At 47.9% G+C, this 21780-nt stretch overlaps 1 protein-coding gene and 1 pseudogene across 23 annotated transcripts in view; one reads left to right on the forward strand and one right to left on the reverse strand.

Annotated features, from left to right (window-relative positions):
• The first annotated feature begins 5002 nt into the window (after nucleotides 1-5002).
• Nucleotides 5003-15595, forward strand: LOC144340690 (putative uncharacterized protein encoded by LINC00242 pseudogene; annotated as a pseudogene). Its single transcript, XR_013416936.1, has one exon. The product of XR_013416936.1 is annotated as a putative uncharacterized protein encoded by LINC00242 pseudogene (transcript).
• A 1656-nt stretch (nucleotides 15596-17251) lies between these two features.
• The window catches only part of ERMARD (ER membrane associated RNA degradation), a 34467-nt gene continuing 29938 nt past the window's right edge, over nucleotides 17252-21780 (reverse strand). For 12 of the 22 annotated variants that reach the window (XM_078001088.1, XM_078001087.1, XM_015137740.3 and 9 more), the window contains one exon: nucleotides 20027-20249. In XM_078001088.1, the coding sequence (XP_077857214.1) occupies nucleotides 20042-20249 (208 nt within the window). In that variant the 3' untranslated portion in view covers nucleotides 20027-20041. Of the gene's footprint in view, nucleotides 20250-21780 lie in introns of all 22 variants that reach the window. The other 10 variants (XM_078001091.1, XM_028846950.2, XM_078001089.1 and 7 more) reach the window with 2 other exon arrangements.

Raw genomic sequence — 21780 nt, forward strand, 5'->3', positions numbered from 1 at the left:
GAGGTGCGGACCTGCCCTACAGGACGTGCAGCTTGGTGAGTCGAGAAGAAATTTTACCCAAGGGCATGTAGCGAGAACACAGCAAACCGACGCATGCAGAGGGAGATCCAGCAGTCAGACCGGGCGGGTGGAAACAGCTGAGCGTCTTCAGTGGCTCGTGATGGGACAGAAGGCCTAGTCTGAGAAACTGAGGCAGGAGGGACTGCCCAGCTTCAGGAGGGAGAGTAGGAGCCTGTCCCAGGCCCAGCCACTTTGGCGACAGCAAATTACAGAGCTACCAGAAGGAGGAGAGGCCCAGGCTGTCAGGGAGCACTACCGGCTGCCGAGAGGGTAGGGGGCCCTGGGCCCGCCCTGCAGAGGTTCCTGCTCAGGTTCTCCGGAGCCTGGGTGGAGCAGAGTAGAGTCATGACCTGTGTGGACCCTGCAGTGCTCAGATTTAGAATTCTGCCAACCTCCAAGCTCACCATCAGCCTCCTGCGGCCCCACTTGTTGCTGGGGCAGCTACTGTGCCCCGACCCCATCGTCCCCACGCAGAGGGTCCCAGCCGCAGGTCCGTGAGGGCTAGTGTCTGGCCTCCCTCCTTCTGACTGGCTGAGCAAAGTATCCGCAGGGCACAGAGCAGGTCACAGGGATGCCAATTAGAAAGGATAAAGCTTTTGCGGCCTAAGGCAGTTGTGGGGTTCACTTCCAGTCTTTGAGAACACAGGAGACTATCTGTTTTGAAATTAACATAGAGGTTCCCCAAATCAGTACAGTTTCCCCTCCTTTGGGGCTATGACAGTGACTTTTCCATCTGAAGACAGCAAAGCAAGTGAGTCGGTGGCCGGGTCTGCTCTCCGCCCGCGTGCAAGTGTGGGAGCAAAGAGGCACCTAGAGAAGCCCCCGTGGCCTGAGGCTCTTTGTAAAAAAGACAAGGCCCTGAGCAACATACTGGCTCCTGCTGCTCAGGACGACAACCATGCTTGGCTGCTCAGCGGGTCTGCACCGCCTGCCGCTCCAGTGTCCTGTCCACTCCACAGCAACCCCAAGCTCTACCTCCTGTCCACGCGTGTGTCTGTGCACACAGCGTGTTGCGGTCAGTGAATGGCCTCCTGCTTCTCGAGCGCCATGAGGCTGGCTTTTGTTTGTGTTTTTCTTACCTAGGACTGGGACAAAAGATGGCCTGATGCCAGGAGGTGCCGCCCACCAGTGGGGCTAGGCTGGGAGAGCTACTTTCTCCCCACCAGAGCCACCTCTGCTGTCAGTCCTAGGCTGCAACCTCCTGGCCTTTCTGGGCCACAGTGGGACCATTCTCTTGGCAAAATCTGAGTGAAGTGAGGAAACCGGGGGCTCTTATGAAATGGACAGAGCACAGGGTGGGCATCGGCTGGGCTACGTCCCTGGCCGGAGCTGTCCGCCAAGTTGGAGGACAGAAGAGCGTGCTGGGAGGGAAACATGGATTCACCGCAGTGCTCAGGCCACCAAGCACACCACCCCCCAGACACCAGGGAAACCCAAGCATCTGCACAGGAGTGAGATTGTGCTAGATTTTGCTAGAATCAGGCCCTGCCAGTTGAGGAGCAGCTGGTGGGAGGTGGGAGATGTGCAGGCTGAGCACAAGCTCATGGTGTGTGATGACTCAGGCCCCTCACTGGAGACACCAGGTGAGAGGAGAGACTGCAGGGCCTGGCACACACAGGCCCACTCTTCCTGCTGCCGGCCAGAAGGAGCTGTGTACACAGCAAGGCGGAGAGAGAAACATTAACCAAATTGCAAGTTTCGGATCATTTGTCTTATTGTGGCTTCAGGAAAAGTTTATCTTTCAAGCAGGCCCACCTGTTCTTGTAAAACCTTATCTGGGCTATTAGGGGGCGAGTCATCAGTGCTTGTTCAAACATTCCACTGAAGAGGGGAGCGGAAAGGAGAGGAGGTGCGAAGGTCACTTTCAAATTTGGAAACCTCTCTTCCCTTGCTTGAAGAAAGAGAGATCTGCACTGAACGCGTTTGCCCCTCACATTTCCCTCTGATCTTTCAGGGAGCCCAGGCCGGTTCGGGGTGCAGCTGCACCCATTTGTGGGCACACGCCAGTCAGAAAAGTTGTGTTAATTTGCAGTGAATGTTTTCAAACTCCTTTCTCAAAGATGAAAGTGTTGCCACCTTGTCTTGGCTCCTGCCAGGTTGTGTGGCAAGCGTGTGTGTGAGTGCAGTGTCCTGATTCCCGGAGATGCTGAATGAAAGCCCAACTCTGCATGATTCCCTGGCCCACACCTCCGAGCCTTCCCTGCTGGGAGGAGCACCTGGTGTGCACAGGCCCTTGGATCAGGGATGTGTGCGCCTATCTAAGATTATGCTACAGGAATTCAGGCCAAAGACAATGACTTAGATTTTTGGCAGACTTAGATTTTTGGCTAAAATTTCACATCACAGTGCTCTAATTCTAATTAATTATGGTGCTGCGTTTCTTTACAAGGTTGTAAAACGCAAAAGCTGAAGTTGCAGGATGGTCTTGAATGATTGACTAAAATTGTCTGCTTCTCTAATGCTAGGCAGAACATATAAAAAGATAAATCCTATTAAAACCCCTCCTTCCAGAGAGCAGAAAATAAAGGGACTCAAAGTCCATCACTCTCGTGTGCTGCCCAGGGCAGCACTGGGGCCACAGACACTCTTGCCGATGGCTATTTTGTGTGTGCTGCAGGCTTCCTAACAGAAAGGAGGCTTTGTAAGAGCACAGAAACATGCCCATGCTTCTTGGATGTGCCCTGGGACAGAGCTGAGCAAACCACGTGAAAGCAATATGTGGTATTGATTACTCAGCAAATATAAACAATCCCATACTCTTCACAGCTATGCCTTTATTCTTTATTCAGCATATTTCAACCTTTAAAAGACTTGAAGTCATTCTACTTTGCTGCCTCTCTCCTTTGCTCAACTACCTTCTGCCTAGAGCAGGCCACATCCTACTGGGGCAGGGAGCTTTGTACTCAGCTCACTGGCCTCCAAGGCCTCACATCCTACTGGGGCAGGGAGCTTTGTACTCAGCTCACTGGCCTTTGTACTCACCTCACTGGAAGGAGGTCCACTCTCCTGCTGTTGCCACCTTCTGGTTGAGCAGCACCTTGTCTACGACTGCCTCGTCTTCATTCTCATTGTATTTATTTCTGGTTTTCTGCTGTGCTGCTTTTATCTCATGCATATATGAAAGCCTTTAAGAAACATCAGAGAGTAATGGAGACGGAGGTGCCGAGAATCAGCAACTGCAGAAGCCCTGGGCTCTCTTCCCCAGTGCTGTTGTATTAAAGGATTTTGTTATTGTCCGTGGTGGTTTGCCCTTTTTGAAAAATGGAAGCATCAAAGTTTTAAACTCATGTCATCATTAAAATAACAACATTCATTGTTTGAAACAAAAATTAACTGTGAAGTGAGAGTTTGAGAAGTCTTAGTCAGAACGCAGTGCTGACCTTCATCTGCATTTTGGAGCCACCACATCCAATCCATCACCCGCTGGTTGTAGCAGCAGAGAGAAGGACGCAACCCCTGACCTGCTGTTGTTTTATGGCTGATGATTCAGAAAGACAGAGAAAATGCCCTCATTTTAGCAGCTTTCATTTGATCATTCTCTCCCACCTTCCCCAGCCTCTAGGAGATGCATTTATTGCCAGCTTCACTGCAGAGGAGACAAATAAGTAACCCAGATGTTGGCATTTGTGGCACCTTTGCAGACGCCTCCATGACACATGTCATATCATACACCACGTATTGGATGTAATGTGAGCAATTTATGAGTCCAGATGCATCAACTGCTCTCCTTGTGCCCCTGCTGACATTCCCCGGAGATCAATATCCTGTAAAAAGCCTGAAGATTACTTCCTTTCAATGGTGAGTGCCTGCTCCATGCCTTGGAGATAAGACATTTCTACTCTTGGTCCTTAGTCACCATAAAATCATAATGTGATTCTGTAGAATTGAAAGGTGATAAATAAGCTTAGGAAATGATGGTGTTTCGGGGAAAAAAGTGGACTCACTGCCGCGTCTCCTCAGTCCTTCCTTCCGACACTCCTCTATTTCCATGGAGACAGTGCTCCAGCAGGACCACCTGAACAGGCTGACACCAGTGGGCTCGGATTTCTTACTTCTCATTATTTTATTTCAGAGAGAGTTTTAAAGTGTGCATCATGTCCATTTAATTTTATTGACAATGTTTATCTAATCTATCTGCCTGCCAATCTACTCATCTATCCACACACACCTACTATATTCAAGAAAGAATTTAAGGTGCTTTCTTCACTAGAAAAGGTATCTATTATTTTTCAAGCTCAGAGAAAAATGTTAGCTTTTAAATAATGACACAACTGTATTAAGTTGTTTCTTCTATAACATTTTGTTAAATGAATTCAAGATGCTGTGGAACTCTAAATGATTAGGAAAACATGGCATCCTTATGGGAAATTGTGTTTTGAATGACACATGCTGTAAAGGACAACCAAACACATTTGTATGTAAAAATAAAATTCAAAACCTTTAAAAAATGTTTGCAAACAGATCCAAGATTTAAAAAAATAAGATAATCTATACAGAAGCTGCATTTCGTATTTGATGAAATTTAGTGTTAAAAAACTTAATAAAATAGGATTTGATAAGTATTTTCATAACATGGTAAGATACACCTATCTCAAACCAAAAGACAATATCAAGTTAATTTCTTCAACAAATAATAAGAAAATTAGTAAGATGTAGGGATAAAATTGATGTACAGAAACCAATAGCTTTGGATGATATAGCACAAGAAATTACTCCCATTTAATTAGCAAGAAAAAGTTCCTAGGATTAAACTTAACAAGAAAGTTAAGATCTATATGAGATATGTTTTTATCCACCCTCAAAAGTTTATAAAAGAAAACTTGAACAAATAGAAAGACTTATGATGTTCCCGACTAGGAAGACTCAACATCATAAAATACCAACTTTCCCAAACTTACTATGCAAATTAATGCACCTAAATAAAAATAGACTGAAGTTTTTCTGGATCTTTGTATTTCATTTATTTATTTATGTATTTTACTGTGAGGTGAGAACTAGACAATCTGATTCTAGCGATAAAATAGAAAAAGAAGCAAATAAAAATAGGAAAATCCAGAAAAAAAAAAAGAGTAAAGAGAAAGAATTAGCCTTACCAGTTCTTAGATCATATAATAATTTTAATAACTAAAACACTGTTGTACTGGGTATGACCAAACACACAGAACAACAGAAAAGCACAGGAAATGCAGATAGACACAAAAATAGGAGGGAAATTAGTAAGTCATAAAAGTGACATCTAAAATTGTTAGTGAAAAAAAACTATGTGATAAACGGCATTAGGACAACTGAGTAGCATTCGGCAAAATAAATAATAAAAGATGAAACTTGCACCCATGTCTCACAATGTATATAAAAATAAATTTCAAAAAGATAAAATATTTAAATGTTATAAGTAAAGCCATAAAAGTACTAACAGAAATCATGGACAAATTCCATGATTTTTTAAACTAAAACTGAAAAATACAAATGCAGTAAAAGAATTTATAAGTTAAACTACATAAAAATAGGAATTTCTGCATGAAAAACTACCATCAACGAATTAAGAAATCAAGACAGACACTGAGGGAAAGAATGTATTTTCACTTCTTATCACAACTTACATCCTTAATATATTAAAAGTTCCAAAAAATCAATAAGAAAGAAAAAGATAAAAAACTCAATAGATCCATAGACAAAAAACTTTGATGGAATGGTCCAGTGAAAATAAGCTAAATAGATGGTCAGCCTTACTAGTAATAGAATAGGAAACCTATTCAATCAGCAAATGTCGGAAGACATCCAGATGTGCAGGTAAGGAGCCGTGGAGAAACAGTGGTCGTCATGCCTGGGAAGAGCGAATCGCATGACCACAGGCAGGATAATCTGGCAACACCTAGAGAATTACAAAGATGTGTGTCCTCTGACCCAGCAATTTCACGACAGATTCTAAAGACAAATGCAAAATGGTATATTAGCAAGAGAACAGCATTATCTGTTATAACAAAAGATTTGAAAGAATCTGTGTCTATCAACACCAACCATCCATCCAGTGTGGTACTGAAATACTTCACAGCTGTAAGAAAATGGAATGCTACTTGTACTCATACGGGGGATTATTCAATTTATAAGAGCAAAGTGTAGTAAAGTGCATGCAATCTGCCACCATTTGTGTAAAACACAGAGAAGATGAAGATGAAGGTGAGCACTCACATTCCTGTGTGTTTGCATCTGCATCAGGAAGCTCTAAGGATGCACAAGAAGTTAATCATAACTCATGCCCTTAGTGCCACATATAAAGAGTTCCTAGAAATCAATAAGAAAGACTTTGTTACACAGAAGACTGTAATGAAACCAGGCAGAGGAGGATGTGGATGGAGAACAAACTATACTGAATGCTTTTCATGTTTTTTGTTTCTGAGCCATGGGAGTTATCTCCCAATCAATAATTTAAAATTTAAAATTAAATTTTAGAGAGTGAAATTATTTTTCAAGCATGATTTCTTCAAGATATAGGCTGTTTTGTTCAGTTTATGATGCGTCTTTTTTATTTCTATAAATGTAGGGGGTACAGGTGTAATTCTGTTACATGGATATGTTGCACAGTGCTGAAGTCTGAGCTGTTAGTGTTCACCCAAAAGATGAGTATTGTACCCATTAAGTAATTTCCCATTGTCCACTCACCTCCATGCTCACACCCCATCTTTTTATTTAAACAACACTTTCTTTGATGTTTGGGGCCTCAAAGAATAAATACTACTATTTTTCAACTAGACAGACTCTCACTGGCTTCACAGGCCAATTATTTTGGCACTATAGACAACAATTAAAAAGCAAATGTTAAGTGGTTTGTATTTATTAATGGGTTAATTTAACAAGAACAGCCTTTTCAAACACTGCAAAGCGTATTTTCTACAATAAGATTTTCTATTTTTTCTTTTGCCTTTGTTTCCAGCTTACTAAGTACAGATTCTGCAAAACTTTTTCATAAGCCAGTTCTGTGGAACCCCTTTCTGGCCATTTCCTGAAGCAACTTTCTTTCCTAATCATCCCCACAACACGAAGGCCAGGTTCTGCAAGTAAAACGGTGGTGAGGCAATTCTGGACTCATTTAAGTGGCAAGCCCAGGAGGGTGGGTCTCAGAGAACACGTAGAGGGAAGTGGAGGCTCGCGCAGTGTGGAAATACTGACCAGATGGAATTAACCACCTTCCCGGAAGCAGGACTGGAGAGCGCTGTGGAGCTTGCCACAGGTTCTGCTGGATAGGAAAGTGTGTCTCCTCCACCTGCTGTCTGCTTCTGTCCTGTCTTAGCCCAGCAGAGCTGTTTTAATGCAGACATTTGCAGCCTGCCCAGAACTCTCCTGGAACCAGTAAGTCGCCAGTTAGGAAAAAGATCAGCACCGACCAAACAGAGATGTTGGAAACCTGCATTAATCCCCAGTGGAGGCAGAGGCTCTGAATGCTGAAGCCACAGCTGCGACATGGCCACACTCTGCACATGGCCCCAGGCACTCAGATTTCTGCACCCTCAGGGTGACTCACAGGCTCCAGAGCCAGGGTTCAGGCCCTGCTGACCACAGTCAAGTGTCCCCTGCTGCCTCAGACCAGGGCCGAATTCCTGGTGTGCCTCCCTCCTGCACCCACTCAATGGCTCTGTGGCCTTTGCAAGCACCTGCCTGGCAGGGCTATGACAATGTGTGGAGTCAGACGATGGTGCCAAGTTCGGAGAGGACTTACAGTGAGACAGTGTAGATAAAGCCTGGGGCCCAGCTCCCCAGCAGCACCTGCTCCTGCACTGTGGCCACTGTGGCAATGTGGCTGCTTCTATTTCCTTGAGCACCATTGCCATTTTATCCCAGGCAGGGCCCCTTCGCCCCCTGCACCTGCCACCATCTGTCCTCGCCCCTGACTCCCAAGCCTCCTATCAGTCCTGGTCTTGGGAGGGAAAGAACCCCTGGCTTGGGGAACCTGCCAGTCCTGAGGTGGCCACCTGCCAAGGCCCTGGCATTCCCCCATCCTGGGGCTCCTGCCCCACCGCTGAGCTCTCCCTCTCACTCCCATCCCCTTAGCCTCTCCTGGCTGGGGCCTTGCTGTCTGTCACCTCTGAACAGAGCTGATGCTGACACCGCGGAACGGCAGGGACCTGGAACTGTTCCACTCACCTGCTTCAGCCAGCACCTTGAGGACAGATCTTCACCTGCACTTGGAGCGTTTAGTTGAAATACAGTGTTGATAATAATGTAACTGTGTGCAAATACTAGAGCAGGTGACTCTGGTGTGAAAGGGTGAATACTTGGGAAGTGTGTAATTTTTGTCTGATAAGTTTAGTCAGCAAGCAGCTAATTCATGGCAACATAAAGAAAGTTGATATGAAAACTGCCTTTCCCCTACATCCCTAAGGAGACTGCCAAGAAGACCAGGACATGCTACTACGTATGTTCAAGAAATGATGAAGGGGAGCACTGAGGAGCTAAGATACACGGGTTTAATCTCAGATTTACTTCCGATGCACCGCCCGAGTGTCTGGAGAGGAGAATCTGGACTCCTTCCTGTATCCGTTTTGAGAGGCGTGGCCCCAGTACGAATTTGGGAAGCCTTTGCGGTGGCAAAAGTCATGGAATTAGGTGGCAACACCTTAGGACCGTCAAAAGGGAGAGGGTTGCCTTGGGAATGAAGGCTTGGTGTGAACAGATTTGGCTTGTTGGGTCTAAAGAACAACAAAGTATTTCTCCCTGGCTCTTGGAATTCAAGGTCCTGAGCTCTTCAATCCTGGGCAATTTCACATTTGCTCATTTCACACAAGCAGGAGGCAGGGAGAGTTGTTGGGATTTGTGCCAGGCAGAGCCATTCACATCAGGGGCCCTGGGTAAAAGGGGGTGGGGATAGCGCAGGCACCAAAGGTCTCCGCATAGGGTTGCCAGCCACCAGTGGACACCAGATGGGAAGGGAAACTGCATGCCCACCATTTGCCTCTGCCTGTGGGGTGCTGCCCCCACAGTGCCTCTCAGGCGTCTGCAGCCTCACATCTTGTTTCTCACCCTCAATGTGGATCACAGCCGCTGCAAGTCTCCGTAAGCACCACAAGGCCAGCGGCCTCCCCTCGGGCTCATAGGATGCCTGAACCACCAGCCTCATCCTGAACTCCCCTCCATGGATGTGAGCCCCATTAGCTTTTCCCCCATTTAGAGGCAATGGAAGGCCAAACCCCCTTAGAGAAAGAACAAGAAACTGGGGTGAGCCGCCTCATGTGTTGAGATGTAGAAAAGTGAGATTTATTTGCAGAGTAAAGAACCAGGCTCCACTGTCCTGAGGGTGCCTCTGGTCTCTCACAGCTGGATCCCCTCATGTTTCCCAAACCCATGTCCAGATCTCCCCCTCCCTATCTCTTCACTCCTCGAAAACCAGCTCCCCTAGCTTTGCCCAGACCATGCAGCGACACACGTCAGGTAAATCTTTCTTCTTTACAGTAGACTCTGAAATTCGCCCTATGTTCCCCACTCCCCTCTTCATCAATGAAAAGGAGCAGCTTGTGGTTTCCAGCACCGGGTGCTTCCTGTCTGCGGCCCCTCCAGGACATGGGCTATAAAGTTTCTCTTCCTTCAGACGCCTTCGTGCACCAGCCTGCACCGACCGTCCGGACCTCAGCCCACCTTTTCTTCATCCTGAGCCACAGCACATGTCCCCTAGGAATCTGTGGCTCTGACCACCTCTGATGATTTACTCCCCCGTCAGTCCCCTGGGACCCCCGAGACAGTTCACCCTGAGCCCCTGGCCTTCTGGGCCTCCCCAGCTGTGTTTCTGGTCATTCCTTTCCTTGAGTCCCTCCACCCTGGATACCCAGGGCACAACCCTGGCCTCCCCTACACGCTGGCTTGGTTCTTCTCAACCATTGCCATTGGCTTGGTTTCTGTTGTATTTGGTTTTTAGGGGTCAGACTGCCGAGTGCTGTTCTTCTCCCGGGCTCTGTCCTCCTCTCTCTCCTTGGGTTGCAGCATCCAGGTCTGATCCAACAACTCCACAGCACACAATGTGGCCCAGGCCATGCACGGAGGAAGACAGCAGAGCAGCCGCGAGGCTCCCAAACGGAGCCAGGGCCCAGGCCCAGCACACCCTGCCCTCAGTCCCCTGCATCCACTGCCCCTCCTGCACCCGGCACTGGGCAGCGTGGACTGTGTCAGCGGTGTCCGTCCTCCCTTCTCAATATGTTGTGAGCTCCACTAGGCCAGGACTGGTCCTTGGAAGCTGTGGGATCCTCAGCTTCCCTAGTAAAATGTCTCCCACATAGCGGTGGTTCCACAAAATATTTATTTCCTATTATGTCCATTTATTTTATAAATTTCATGCAGGCCAGAGAGATTGGAATTATCAATTACTTTAAAAAATAAAAGGATAAAGCAAGACCTGGAAATACGAACCCAGCAGCACTGGAATGCACCAACTAAGGCAGAGAGACCCCTTGAGATTCCGCGACTGCTGGACCGTTTAAGGCAACACCATATCTCAAGCGGACAGGGAGAGAATCCGCCCGTCTCGGGGGGTGGGGTTTTTAAGTGGATTTAAGTGGATTTAGTGGATTTAATCATGGTCTGGACTTGCCCAATTTTCTGTGCTATGCTGTGGGAAGGGACAAGGTCCTAAACTACGCTCACAGGACTTAAATAAAACAAACAACACACACAGGTGGGTGGGAAGGCAGGCAGATGACTCAATTCTGTGCCCACCACCCATGGCCCCTGATGGGCCATGCCTTCTGCTTAGACAACAGCCTCCTGGAGCCCACAGATGGGGGCAATGGCATAAACTCAGACCTGCAGCTGAGGCCTGACTCACCGCAATGGCCCTGTCCCCCATCGCCAGTGACAGACCTGTCACTTTCTCACTGATCCTTCATTTTCCTATGCAATGGGGCTAATATTGTCTCTTTCTAAGGTTGCTATGAGGATTAATTTTTGAGATAATAGACATTGAGATAACAAACCTGCCAAGTGCTACATCGATGTGATTATCCTGAGATTGAGAGGAAATGTCAATGCGGCACTAGATGGTGGCATGACCGTGAGTGGGAGAGAGAGTGTGGATGTTCCGGATGTCCCTGGATCTCTACCAAACAGAAGATGCAGCGAAAGGACAGCCAGTGTTGCCAGTGTCTCCTTTTCCCCTCAGGGCAATGAATTACGGGTTTTCGGTGCCTTAGTTTTCTTCCTTTCAAATGGAGTTAATAATACTGTCTATTCACAGACGTGAACAATTAATGATTGCAAAGGCTCATCTGAAAATAAATGAGCTTACTCATAATGGTGGTGCTTGATATTTATAATAATAAGCCTGTGCTGCTGGCTTCACAAACTATATTCATTGGTACAGGGCTTAGTTTTATGACTGGCTTTTTCAAACTTAACATAAAATACTCTTATTTTAAAGTAATCAAATGACCTTCCTGCATTTATCCAGGGTCTTATTTGGAAAAACTTAAAATTTGATCACAGATCTATTTTAAACAGTGCCAAGTTAACTGACATTGATGCCATCGTATCTGGGGTCCCTAGAAATCCAGAAGGGGACAGTGAATGGTAGGAAGACTCGGACTCGGGTCTGCCTGTAACACTCGGAGCCTGCAAGGCAACACAGTGAACTGAGTTGTATTAAAATGACTTGGTGTGGCTATAAACCAAACCACACCCCTCTAGCCGATGCGAAGAGCTTCCCGTACAAGCCGTGGGTGGGAGGGCTTCTCCTGTCTCCTCTGCAGCAGGCAGACATGGATGACACCGAGGTGTGAATTCAGCCTGCACCTCCTACAGATGAGCTGTTGAAGGCGATGGCCACAGCAAGTCCGCACCAAGTGCTCTTTAAACTCAGCAAACTACCCAAAGAACAGAAAACCAAACAGCGGCATGTTCTCATTCATAGGTGGGAGCTGAACCATGAGATCACTTGGACCCAGGAAGGGGAATATCACACACCGGGGCCTATTGTGGGGTGGGGGATGGGAGAGGGAGAGCATTAGGAGATATACCTATTGTAAATGAGGAGTTAACAGCTGCAGCACACCAACATGGCACATGTGTACATATGTAACAAACCTGCACGTTGTGCACACGTACCCTAGAACTTAAATAAAAAATAAAAAATAAATGAGTATTTCTTTAAACAAAGAACCTTCCTGGCATTGCCTCCCGAGGTATGATTAATGAGGCCCGGCACCTCCTTCCTCACTCAGCGATCACTTCTCTGCAGCGCCTTCCCAGACGCAGGTTCCCTCACGGAGGCGGGAAGATTTCATGCGATGTCTGTTCTTGTCTTTTGTCAACACAGAGAAGGATGGAGACCCCACTGGTCAGGCGAGCCCTGCGGTCCCTGTTCCTCATTTCACCGCCTGGGGAAGCCTGGTCCCCATCGATTCGCCAAGGAACAAGGAAACAACACGTCTTACCTGGATGGTGGGTCCCCCTCACGGTGGCCTTGGATCTGGCTTCAGCCGGAGAGGCAGCGCCTCGCTCACGGCTCCGCCGGCCGCTGCCTTACCCGGGAGCGCCACCCCGTGCCCCGCCAGAGGAAGTGCAAGTACCCCCGCAACACGGGCCGAAAGCCACACTGTGGACCCGCAGCGCAGCTCCAAGAAATCCCAAGTCCATTCACCAGAGGAGCTTCTCCACCAAATCATCGAAAACTGAAACGACAAATGAGTCTCCACGGGTATCCCCTTGAGTAGGCTGTACGGAAAATGCAACCTGGTCAGCTGCATTTCTGCTGCCAGCCCTCCTCCAGGCAAGCACTGGCCTCGAGAAGGGCAAAGGGCAGGTAGCAGCTTCGACGCAGGCGGCCACGGCGTGGGGTCACAGTTCAGAGGCCTTCTCAGCTGAACCTGATGTTAGTCTAAGCTCGGGCCCCAGAGTGAGGACACGGGGTGAGGCATCCGATTCCCCATCAGCTCCTTTACCTAAAGCTGTGCAGAGAATCCGAAGCTATGAGTGGGGGTGGGGGAAAGATGTACAGGGGATGCTTTGGTTTCACTCCTGAGATACCAGAACGTCCTCTGAACACACATGCAGATAGTTGGACTTCTAGACAGACGAAATCCAAATCGTTTCTTTCCTCCCAGCATAAGGGAACGATCCGGTAAAAGCTGGTGTTCATCGATGCTACTTGTCCAGAATGGGGCTCAGCACCCACATCACTGTATCCTAACATCTGTCTAATAAGGCAGGGAATGTCACTGTCACACTCTGCAGACGAGGAAGCCAAGCTGTCAGCAGGTCCACATCTTGCCACAAAACCAGTAACCTGTGGTGCTGAGATCGCACACCAGTCGTCCACTGCCACATCCGTGGCCTCCTTCTCTGGGGTTTGCCTGCCTCCTGATGGCCGCCATGCCTCTGTCCCATCGCAGGGGCTGGCTCTTCCAGTGGTCAGTACGTTTTGGCTGCAAGCAGCAGAGATTCCCTCGAGGGCTTGTTGAAAGCACTCACCTCAACGGGGCCTCAGAAAGGGAGCTGAGACCATGCATGGGGCTGCAGTTTCTCCTCACGCTTTGCATCCCTGGCCTAACTCTCCCTCGACAGGTCCTGCTATCTCCACAAGGAGGCCAGCCCAGCCCTGTCCTCCTCACCTTCCAGCTCCAGCCGAGCAGCCCTCCCCGCATCATCTCCAGCTGCTGCCCAGGCTGTGTGGAGCAGGTGTCCAGCGCCCATCCAGCTACTTTCTAGAGGGCAGAGCAACTGGCTGGGACCATGACAACACCTGGCCCCGCCCACACGCCCTGCAGTAATGCACTGAGGAGTGCATGGCAGCACATATGTGCCTCATGTGTCCTGCTGTGATGCACTGAGTGGCACACAGCATTATTGTGTCAATCATGTGTCTTGATGTGATGCACTGGTTCAGACAATATCATGGAGGCAGTGTTTCTCTAAAACTGTCAAATTTGAGGAAACAATCTAACAAAAGCCACTTGATCAACATTCTGTAAAGGTGACATAAATACTTCAAAAATGTCTCTGATATAGAAAGAAAAAAACAAAAAGTGAGCTAGTCCAGATTTTAAAAATAAAAGATATAGTAACTAAAAGCAGTTGTGGTGCTTGAATAAAAACAAACAACAGAAGGTATAAATGACATTAGTAGACACACTGGGAAAAACTTTATATGGACTATATATTCAATAATGGTGCTGTGTTATTGTTAAATTTCCTTCGTGTGGTAACTGAAGGGGAATGATTTTGTTCTCAATGGATAATGCTCAAGTATTTGGGGGCAAAATATCACAATGACTAACTTTCAAAATGGTTTAGTCAGAAGAATGACAAATGTACACTTAAAAGGGGAAAGTAAGTGTGGCAAAATGCCAACGACAGTTGAATTGTCATGTGGGAACCCACTGGACTATTCTAGAAACATTTCTGTAGCTTTAAGATTATTTAAAACAAATGTTGTGGGGGAAAGAGCACACATTTAAGGTGGTAAAAATATTCAGGACACAAAGAGGGGATGCAAACAGGTAAAACGGCAGGGTTTCTCAGCTCAGAGAGCTTCCTGAAGCTGTGCACATGCCTGTCAGGAAGGTGGTGGAATGAGCAGAGCTTCGAGGGGCAGTCATGTCTCTACTGAGTGAAGCAGATGATGGGGTGTCTGCAAACAGTGAATTTTAAGCCATTTGTTTAGTCCACATTACAGTGAATCCAAATAAGAGTTTGGAAAGCCAGTCACACCAGACTATCTTCACTTTGTTTAATGATAGACACAGGCAGGGACAGGGAATGGATGTCCCAAATGGATTCTCAGCCACATGCTTGGAGACCCAGAGGAACAAGCATAGGAGACAGCAGCAAGTATTTGGAACAGGCCAGGCTATTCCATCATTTAATTTAAAAGGGGAGGTGGCTCCTGTTCACTCAGGAAAAAGTCAGGGGCAGGGCAGGTGCCAAATATACTAAGGTGATGCATTCTTCTAATATTGTTCAGAACACGTCTTCACATCTCATCAAAACAGCTTACGAAAGCAGAATATTCATCCTGTAGCTAAATTCCATATCCGTGCACTCAGGACCATGCACAACTACCTTAACTCTCCAATATGGCCTGTCGGATGAACACTTGTGAATTTGGACCAATATTTGCTGTTGCTCTTTGAAAAGAAGCATTTTCATCATTGCTTTTGATGGAAAATAAATTTAGCTAATCTTCCATTTTTTCCTTGCCTCCAGTAATTCTGGTCTGCTCAAGGTATTCAGCCAGCCAGCAGAGGTAGAAAATAAAGGCCAGGCACAGTGGTTCATGCATGTAATCCCAGCACTTTGGGAAGCTAAAGTGGGTAGATCACTTGAGGTAGAAGTTCAAGACCGGCCTGACCAACATGGTGAAACGCCATCTCTACTAAAAATACAAAATTAGCTGGGTGTGATGGCACATGCCTGTAATCCCAGCTACTCAGGAGACTGAGGCAGGAGAATTGCTTGAACCCGGGAGGCAGAGGTTGCAGTGAGCCAAGATCGCACCACTGCACTCTAACCTGGGCAACAAGAGCAAAACTCTGTCTCAAAAAAAAAAAAAAAAAAAAAAAAAAGGAAAGAGAGAGAGAAAGGAAGAAAAAGCATGGGAGCCCACCAGTTGGAGACTGGAGTGAGGTATGATTGTGTCACTGCACACCAGCCTAGGTGATGAAGGGAAGGGGAGGGGGAGAGAAAGGAAAAAAGAGAGAGAGAGAAAGAGGAAGAGGAAGAAAGGAAGGAAGGAGAGGAAAAAGGAGAGGAAGGAAGGGAAAGAAAGAAGAAAAAAGGGCAGAAAGAAAAGAACAAGCATGCAGGAGAATTTGAAGCAGCTTTGCCACAGAGTTCCTGGGTTCCCCGAGTCACGCTACACCGTGGACCATCAGCCAGCAGAAATCCGTTCTTGTTACACCTGTGACCCCTGCTAGCAAGATGGTCAATGTGGCGGGATCCCTCAGGAAGGTGAAAACAGAGGACATTTGCCTCTTAAGGGTTAAACTCTAAGTTACTTCAATTGTGAGCAGAGACATGTAACACTGTTTAAGGAAAAACAACAAATTGCAGCTATATACGTTGTGACTGTAACCTGAATGGACATATATTGCAACTGACCAAGGAAGTGTCCCTCAGAAGCAGGATGGGCAACTGGGGAAAGAATACCAAGGGAAAGTGAGGTAGCCCAGCAGCATGGCTGCCCACACACCTGCAGGGAACAGAGCCATCGCTCAAGACAGCAGAGCCTCCCAGGGACACAAGACCCCGGCCCAGGAGCCTGAGCATCTGCTACTTCAGATGTGGTCTCTTTATTGGAACAAGTCAAGATAGTCCCAGATCTCTGGTCTGCAGCCACTGATCTGGCAGATGATTTTTCTCTGTACCTACTGATAGAGGTTGAGGTTTTGTCTCCTGCAATCTCACGTCCAGAAGCTGTCTTGTTCTCATCTGGCAGGGACAGCAGCAGCCTTGGTGGGAGTGCATCAGGGCTGTGCTACCTCTCCACTTCCTCCATGCAACCTAGAGCTCAGGGCTGCTGGCTCTCTTGCCATTCCACAGGACGCCACCATGGCCCATCACATTAGTGATGTGGACAGGAAACAAGACACCCCACTGTTTTGGTGAAATTATGACCACCTGGGCTGGGATGTAACTCTCGTAAGAATGCACAGGGCTGCTGCTTTGAAGCTTCTGGGGCCCGTGATCTAGGAAGGTATGGATGCACTCTGTGAGGGGGAGGACAGGGTGCTGTGCCCACGTCCACCGGCACTAGAGACGGGCAGGCACTCTGAGTCTCTCTGAAGCTCTGCAAGCAACATCCACCAGGCCACACATGCTACTCTGCTCACTTTCCAATTAACCTACAAACTGCCAGTTCCACATGAGGCCTAGAAAGAGCAAAGCCTCCAGAGCAGGTAGATGTAAAAGCTGGTCTCCCCGTTGGGCCACGGTGGCAATTAGATCCCATGATGCATGGCAGAGTCACAGACAGGCCCAGAGCACAGACCCCTAGGGTTCTGGGACAAAACCACACCCTCCTCTGCAGATAATTGCTCTTCTGAGAACCAGCTCTCAGCTTGTCCTCTAGGCCCTGATGGATACTGAACATCTATACTTCACCATGGCACAGCTAGTGACAGCTAGCTGGAACGTGAGCGGACCACCAAAGACTGCGTGTTCTGACCTGTCACGTCACCAGGTGAGTCAACTGCGGGATCATGTCATCATTACATTCAGGCAAGATGTATATATTTAATAGGTATATAGGTGTACACACACACACAAGCATGCATGCACATGCATGCACACGCACACACACACAGGTTAGGCTTTGGCATGTTCTGGAGCACAAGATACACAAGCAAGTGGTTCCGACGCTCTTCGAGCCCACAGCTGCATGGACAGCACCCCTCACCATGCACCTATTGGCCCCACGGGGACTTCCCTAGGACCACTCACCCGAATTAAAAGTTGGATTTGATTTCTGCAAAAGATGCTGACAGCTGACACCACTTGAAGGTGAAAGTTGGCAACGTTCTAACCCATTTGAGTGGCCCTAAAGAACAGCAGGGGAGGGGGCCCATGCTCTCAGTAGGCAGGTGGCACGATGGCTGCCTCATGCATGTTAGCCTTTCTCTCCAGCCACCCAGCCTTGCTCAATGTTCTCATCAACAAAGTGGCCATGGAGGCAGTGAAGGATGTTGTCAATGGCTTCAACCACATGGGTGTCCTCACTCCAAGGCTAGTCTGGCTAAGGTCCACTGCTAAATGTATAAATCTGCTAATGGGAGACACCAACACAATTCCTAGTATGAAAAACTCAACTGGAAAGAAGAGCCAGCCCCCAAGTACATCGGGCCATGTGTTCTGGGAGGGACAGAGACGCCTCTTGGCCACTGCACCTGGCTCACAGAAGCCTCATCTGCTGCACGAGTTGCTTCCAGTACTGCTTCCAGGAGACCTGTCTGACAGCAGAGCTCAGCAGTGAGGCCTGTGACGATCGTGATCCCGGCACACACCCCACTACCTCGGGGAGCCTCCCAAGCACCAGGCAGTGCTGGCTGTGATAAGGCCCCCCTTGAAGGTTGCTGGGTTGCCCAAGACGTGCCCTGCACTCCGAGCCATCAGTCAACAAGTGGTAATGGATTCTCCCATGGCCAGAAAACATGGGTAGAGGCACACGTGGAACAGGAATGGCTCCTCTCATTACGCCCCCGCACAACTAGCAAGGTTTTGGATTCTCCACTCACAATTCTGGACTCTGCTGGTTTGGGTGTCTTCATTCCTCAGATGCTTCCACAGACGGACACGAGGTGCCCACTGCCCTGCAGGTGGAGGCTGCCACCCAGCCGCACTGGATGCCTTGTGCCAATGAGTCAGAAGAGTTTACTGCTATGGCGAGGGGACTGTTCTCAATTGTCTTGGGGAAATACAGCTCCCACCACAGATTGGGGGGCTGGGAGGAGGGTCTAGAATTTAGGAGATTATCTAGGGAACCTCTTAGTATTCCTAAGTCCAGGGACAAGTCAATGGAAACCTACAGCTACCCAAAACAAGAAAGATTTCTAATGGGAAAGACCTTTCAGGAATGAGGGCTGGGTTAACTCTGCAGGTGAAAAACCACCACCTAGAGAGGCAAAGGAAAGGAACATGGAACAGTGGCGGAAAGGAATTTTCAAACACAAACTTCTGCCAGATCATCAGGTTGCAAAAACAGGGCATGCAGCAGCTCTGTGTGGTCTCCTCACTGCTTTGGTAAGATACACTGGTATCTACGAGCTAACTCTACCAGTCAGTTCTTTCTTTCCCTCTTCCCATCCCAGCACCACCATTAGCTGGATAGTCAATCCTATAGTCACCCTACATGCAAGTGTATCAGAGAAAGGTGTGACGGCTCTATAAAAGAACAGTCCCAGAGTGGGAATACTGACACATGGGATTTGTGCTTTGTGTCTCCACTTTTGGGAAGAGGAGGAACCGTCTTCAATTGCACAAGAGAGAGTTGTATCACATTAGCCAGAAGCATCACGCTTCCCCAGAGGTGTTGTTTACAAGGGGCCGGAGCTGAGCCAGCAGAGGACAAACAGCATGTGTTCAGCTCTGCTGCCACCCATGGCCCCCAGGTCTCCTCAGCTGAAGCAGCCTCAGAATGCCAGTCCTTCGATGGCTGCCAGCTGCACCCTGTCAAGGTCTGGAAGGTGGAAAAAGAGAAGCAGTGATTCACGGAGGGTGGGGCAGGGTGGCCCATGCCCAAGCAGACATGAGGTCAGGGTGGCTGCCCAGAGGCTTCCGCAGAGCCCCAGCTTTGCAGCTGCCAACTCAGACAGTGGGGGCTCTCAGGCACCCTCGAGAGCTGCAGCGGCTGCAGGAACCCTCGAGCCAGAGACTTGGGTTCGTCAAGCAGGGCCTGTGAAGAGCAGCTTCCCTAATCTCCTTTCCCCCAGCTCTCCCAGACCCTGGGATGTGAAACCCCCACATCTAAAAACAGGGAAAGGCTTCTGCTAGTTTTGCCAAACGCTGGCCAGGAGGCCTGCTGTCCAGCACCCATGCCTGCCCACCTCCCCTTTTAGGAGCTGGTCTCCAGCACTGACCTGGGAAGCTTAAATTTATTGGTTCTCTCCTCAGTCCCAGGGCCTCACCCTCCCTGCCCTGATGGCTGGTCCGGGAGTCAACGTCTCCCAAGGCCTGGCCGGTGAATGCAGGGGAAGGTCCCAGCCACAGCAATCGTTCTCAAGAGTAGGCAAGTGGCCAGTAACAATGGAACTACACCTTTCTGAGTAACAGTTGGGTGAAAGCAGCTCTCCCTTCTTCCTCTGGACAGTGTGTTATGGAGAGATGGAACCAAAAACTACAGCAGCCATTTGGTTACCACAAAGGAAGCCAGACTGAGACTCACATTGACCACTTGGAAAGGGTAAATCAGAACACTGCAGAGAAACAGAACCTGGACCCTGGTCAAGCAGACCCTCAACTCCACCCTACCTCTTTGGGTTTTCAATTTGCACACTGTTAAAATCTGTTAAAATTAAAGGCATCCTGACTTATAGGTTTTCATGAGTACTTTACTTGTGGATTTCTTGGCTAAATGTATTAACATTTGTTTCTTCTCACTAAAAGTCCAAATTTTCAATAAAACTGTATGTGTAAGATTGATAGTTTCATTCCACTTGTTCTTTTCGTAACTGGTATAAGCCACCAGGTTCTCAGTGTACTGCAAGATCGACTTTACAAACCTGTAAAAAAAAAAATTAATTTCTTTATCCATTCCACTATAAAATCAAACAATGAATTAAATGTCTTCTCTTCATTCTTGGAATTATTCCTAAATTGCACTTAATTTATGTCTGAGGATTCAAGAAAAATAAATCCAATAAAACAAAAATAAGAGAATACAAATGAGAGGAAAGAGAAAAATACTGAAACGTAAATGCTACTGGACACTTGGACAGGCTCCAACACAAGCACCTTTTCAGACATTCTTCTCCAGCCCGGACATGATGGCCGTCATTCCAGGAAGGAACTTAAGGGTCATCTGCACCAAACTGACACTTAACACATAATAAACACACAACACAAAATAAACACACAACACACAGTCATCCACTGGATACCAAAATCCAAGCATACTCAAGTCCAGCGTGAAAAATCAGCTCCCTGAACATGCGGGTTTCACCATGAGATTTTTGTGTTCTGTTTTTTTCCCACATTGATGTTTGCAACCAAGACCACAGCAATTTCAATCTGTGCTTGCATGGAACGCAGAGCCTGCTGATACAGAGGACCAACTGTATTTACTGAAAAAGCTTCCTGGACAAGTGGACCTGGGCAGTGCACCCCTGCATTGTTCAGGGGTCGGCTGCAATGACAAGCAGACCTTTTAACCTGCGTTGTTCAGGGGTCGGCTGCAATGACAAGCAGGCCTTTTAACCTGCGTTGTTCAGGGGTCGGCTGCAATGACAAGCAGGCCTTTTAGCCCTGTCAGGAGCCTCTTGGGCAGCGTGCCCTCCCCCTCCTCACACATCCAGCTTCCATCCCCCACGATGGAGGGGCTGGCTCAGAGGAGATGCGTGCCACTGAGACAGCTGTTGCTGTTAAAGAGATTTTACTTAAGATATTTGTCAAAATGTTAACAGTGGGGTCACTCTGACTGATGACAATAAATGTCATCTTTACTTTTTCCATGATTGCCAGGTAGTTTCACCAACATTTTATCTTGAAAATATTCAAACTTAAAGAGAAGTTAAAAGGATAATATAATGAAAAGCCACAGAACACTTTGTCTAGAGAAGGGTTCTCTACTGGGGTGATTTTGTCCCCCAGGGGATATCTGGCAATGTCTAGGGCACTTTTGACTGTCATGCGGAGGGTAGGGGTGCCATTGGTATTTTGTGGGTAGAGGCAGGGCTGCTACTGAACGTCCTACAATGAGCAGGGCAGTCCTGCACCAGCCCCACAATACCAGCAGTGCCAAGCATGGGGCACACTGAGCTGGAGTCCTCAGCTGCTAACAGTCTGCATGTTTGCTCCCCTCACTCTCAGCAGGAGTCTATGCTTCTTTCCACAAGACACCCCAGTTGTATTTTCACGTTCACTGAAATGTGTACTGAGGTGCCTGGTACCTGCAAAACTTTGGCTTAAAACCAACAAGATACCCAGAACTTCCTGGCAGCCAAGGGAGGCTGGAGCCGGAGCTGCACTCAAGCCCAGATGACAGCTTGTGTCACCGCTGCCCAGAAGCCTCCTTGGTTTGGAATCTCTGGATGT

This window comes from Macaca mulatta, chromosome 4 (assembly GCF_049350105.2).
Source record: "Macaca mulatta isolate MMU2019108-1 chromosome 4, T2T-MMU8v2.0, whole genome shotgun sequence".
Lineage (NCBI taxonomy): Eukaryota > Metazoa > Chordata > Mammalia > Primates > Cercopithecidae > Macaca > Macaca mulatta.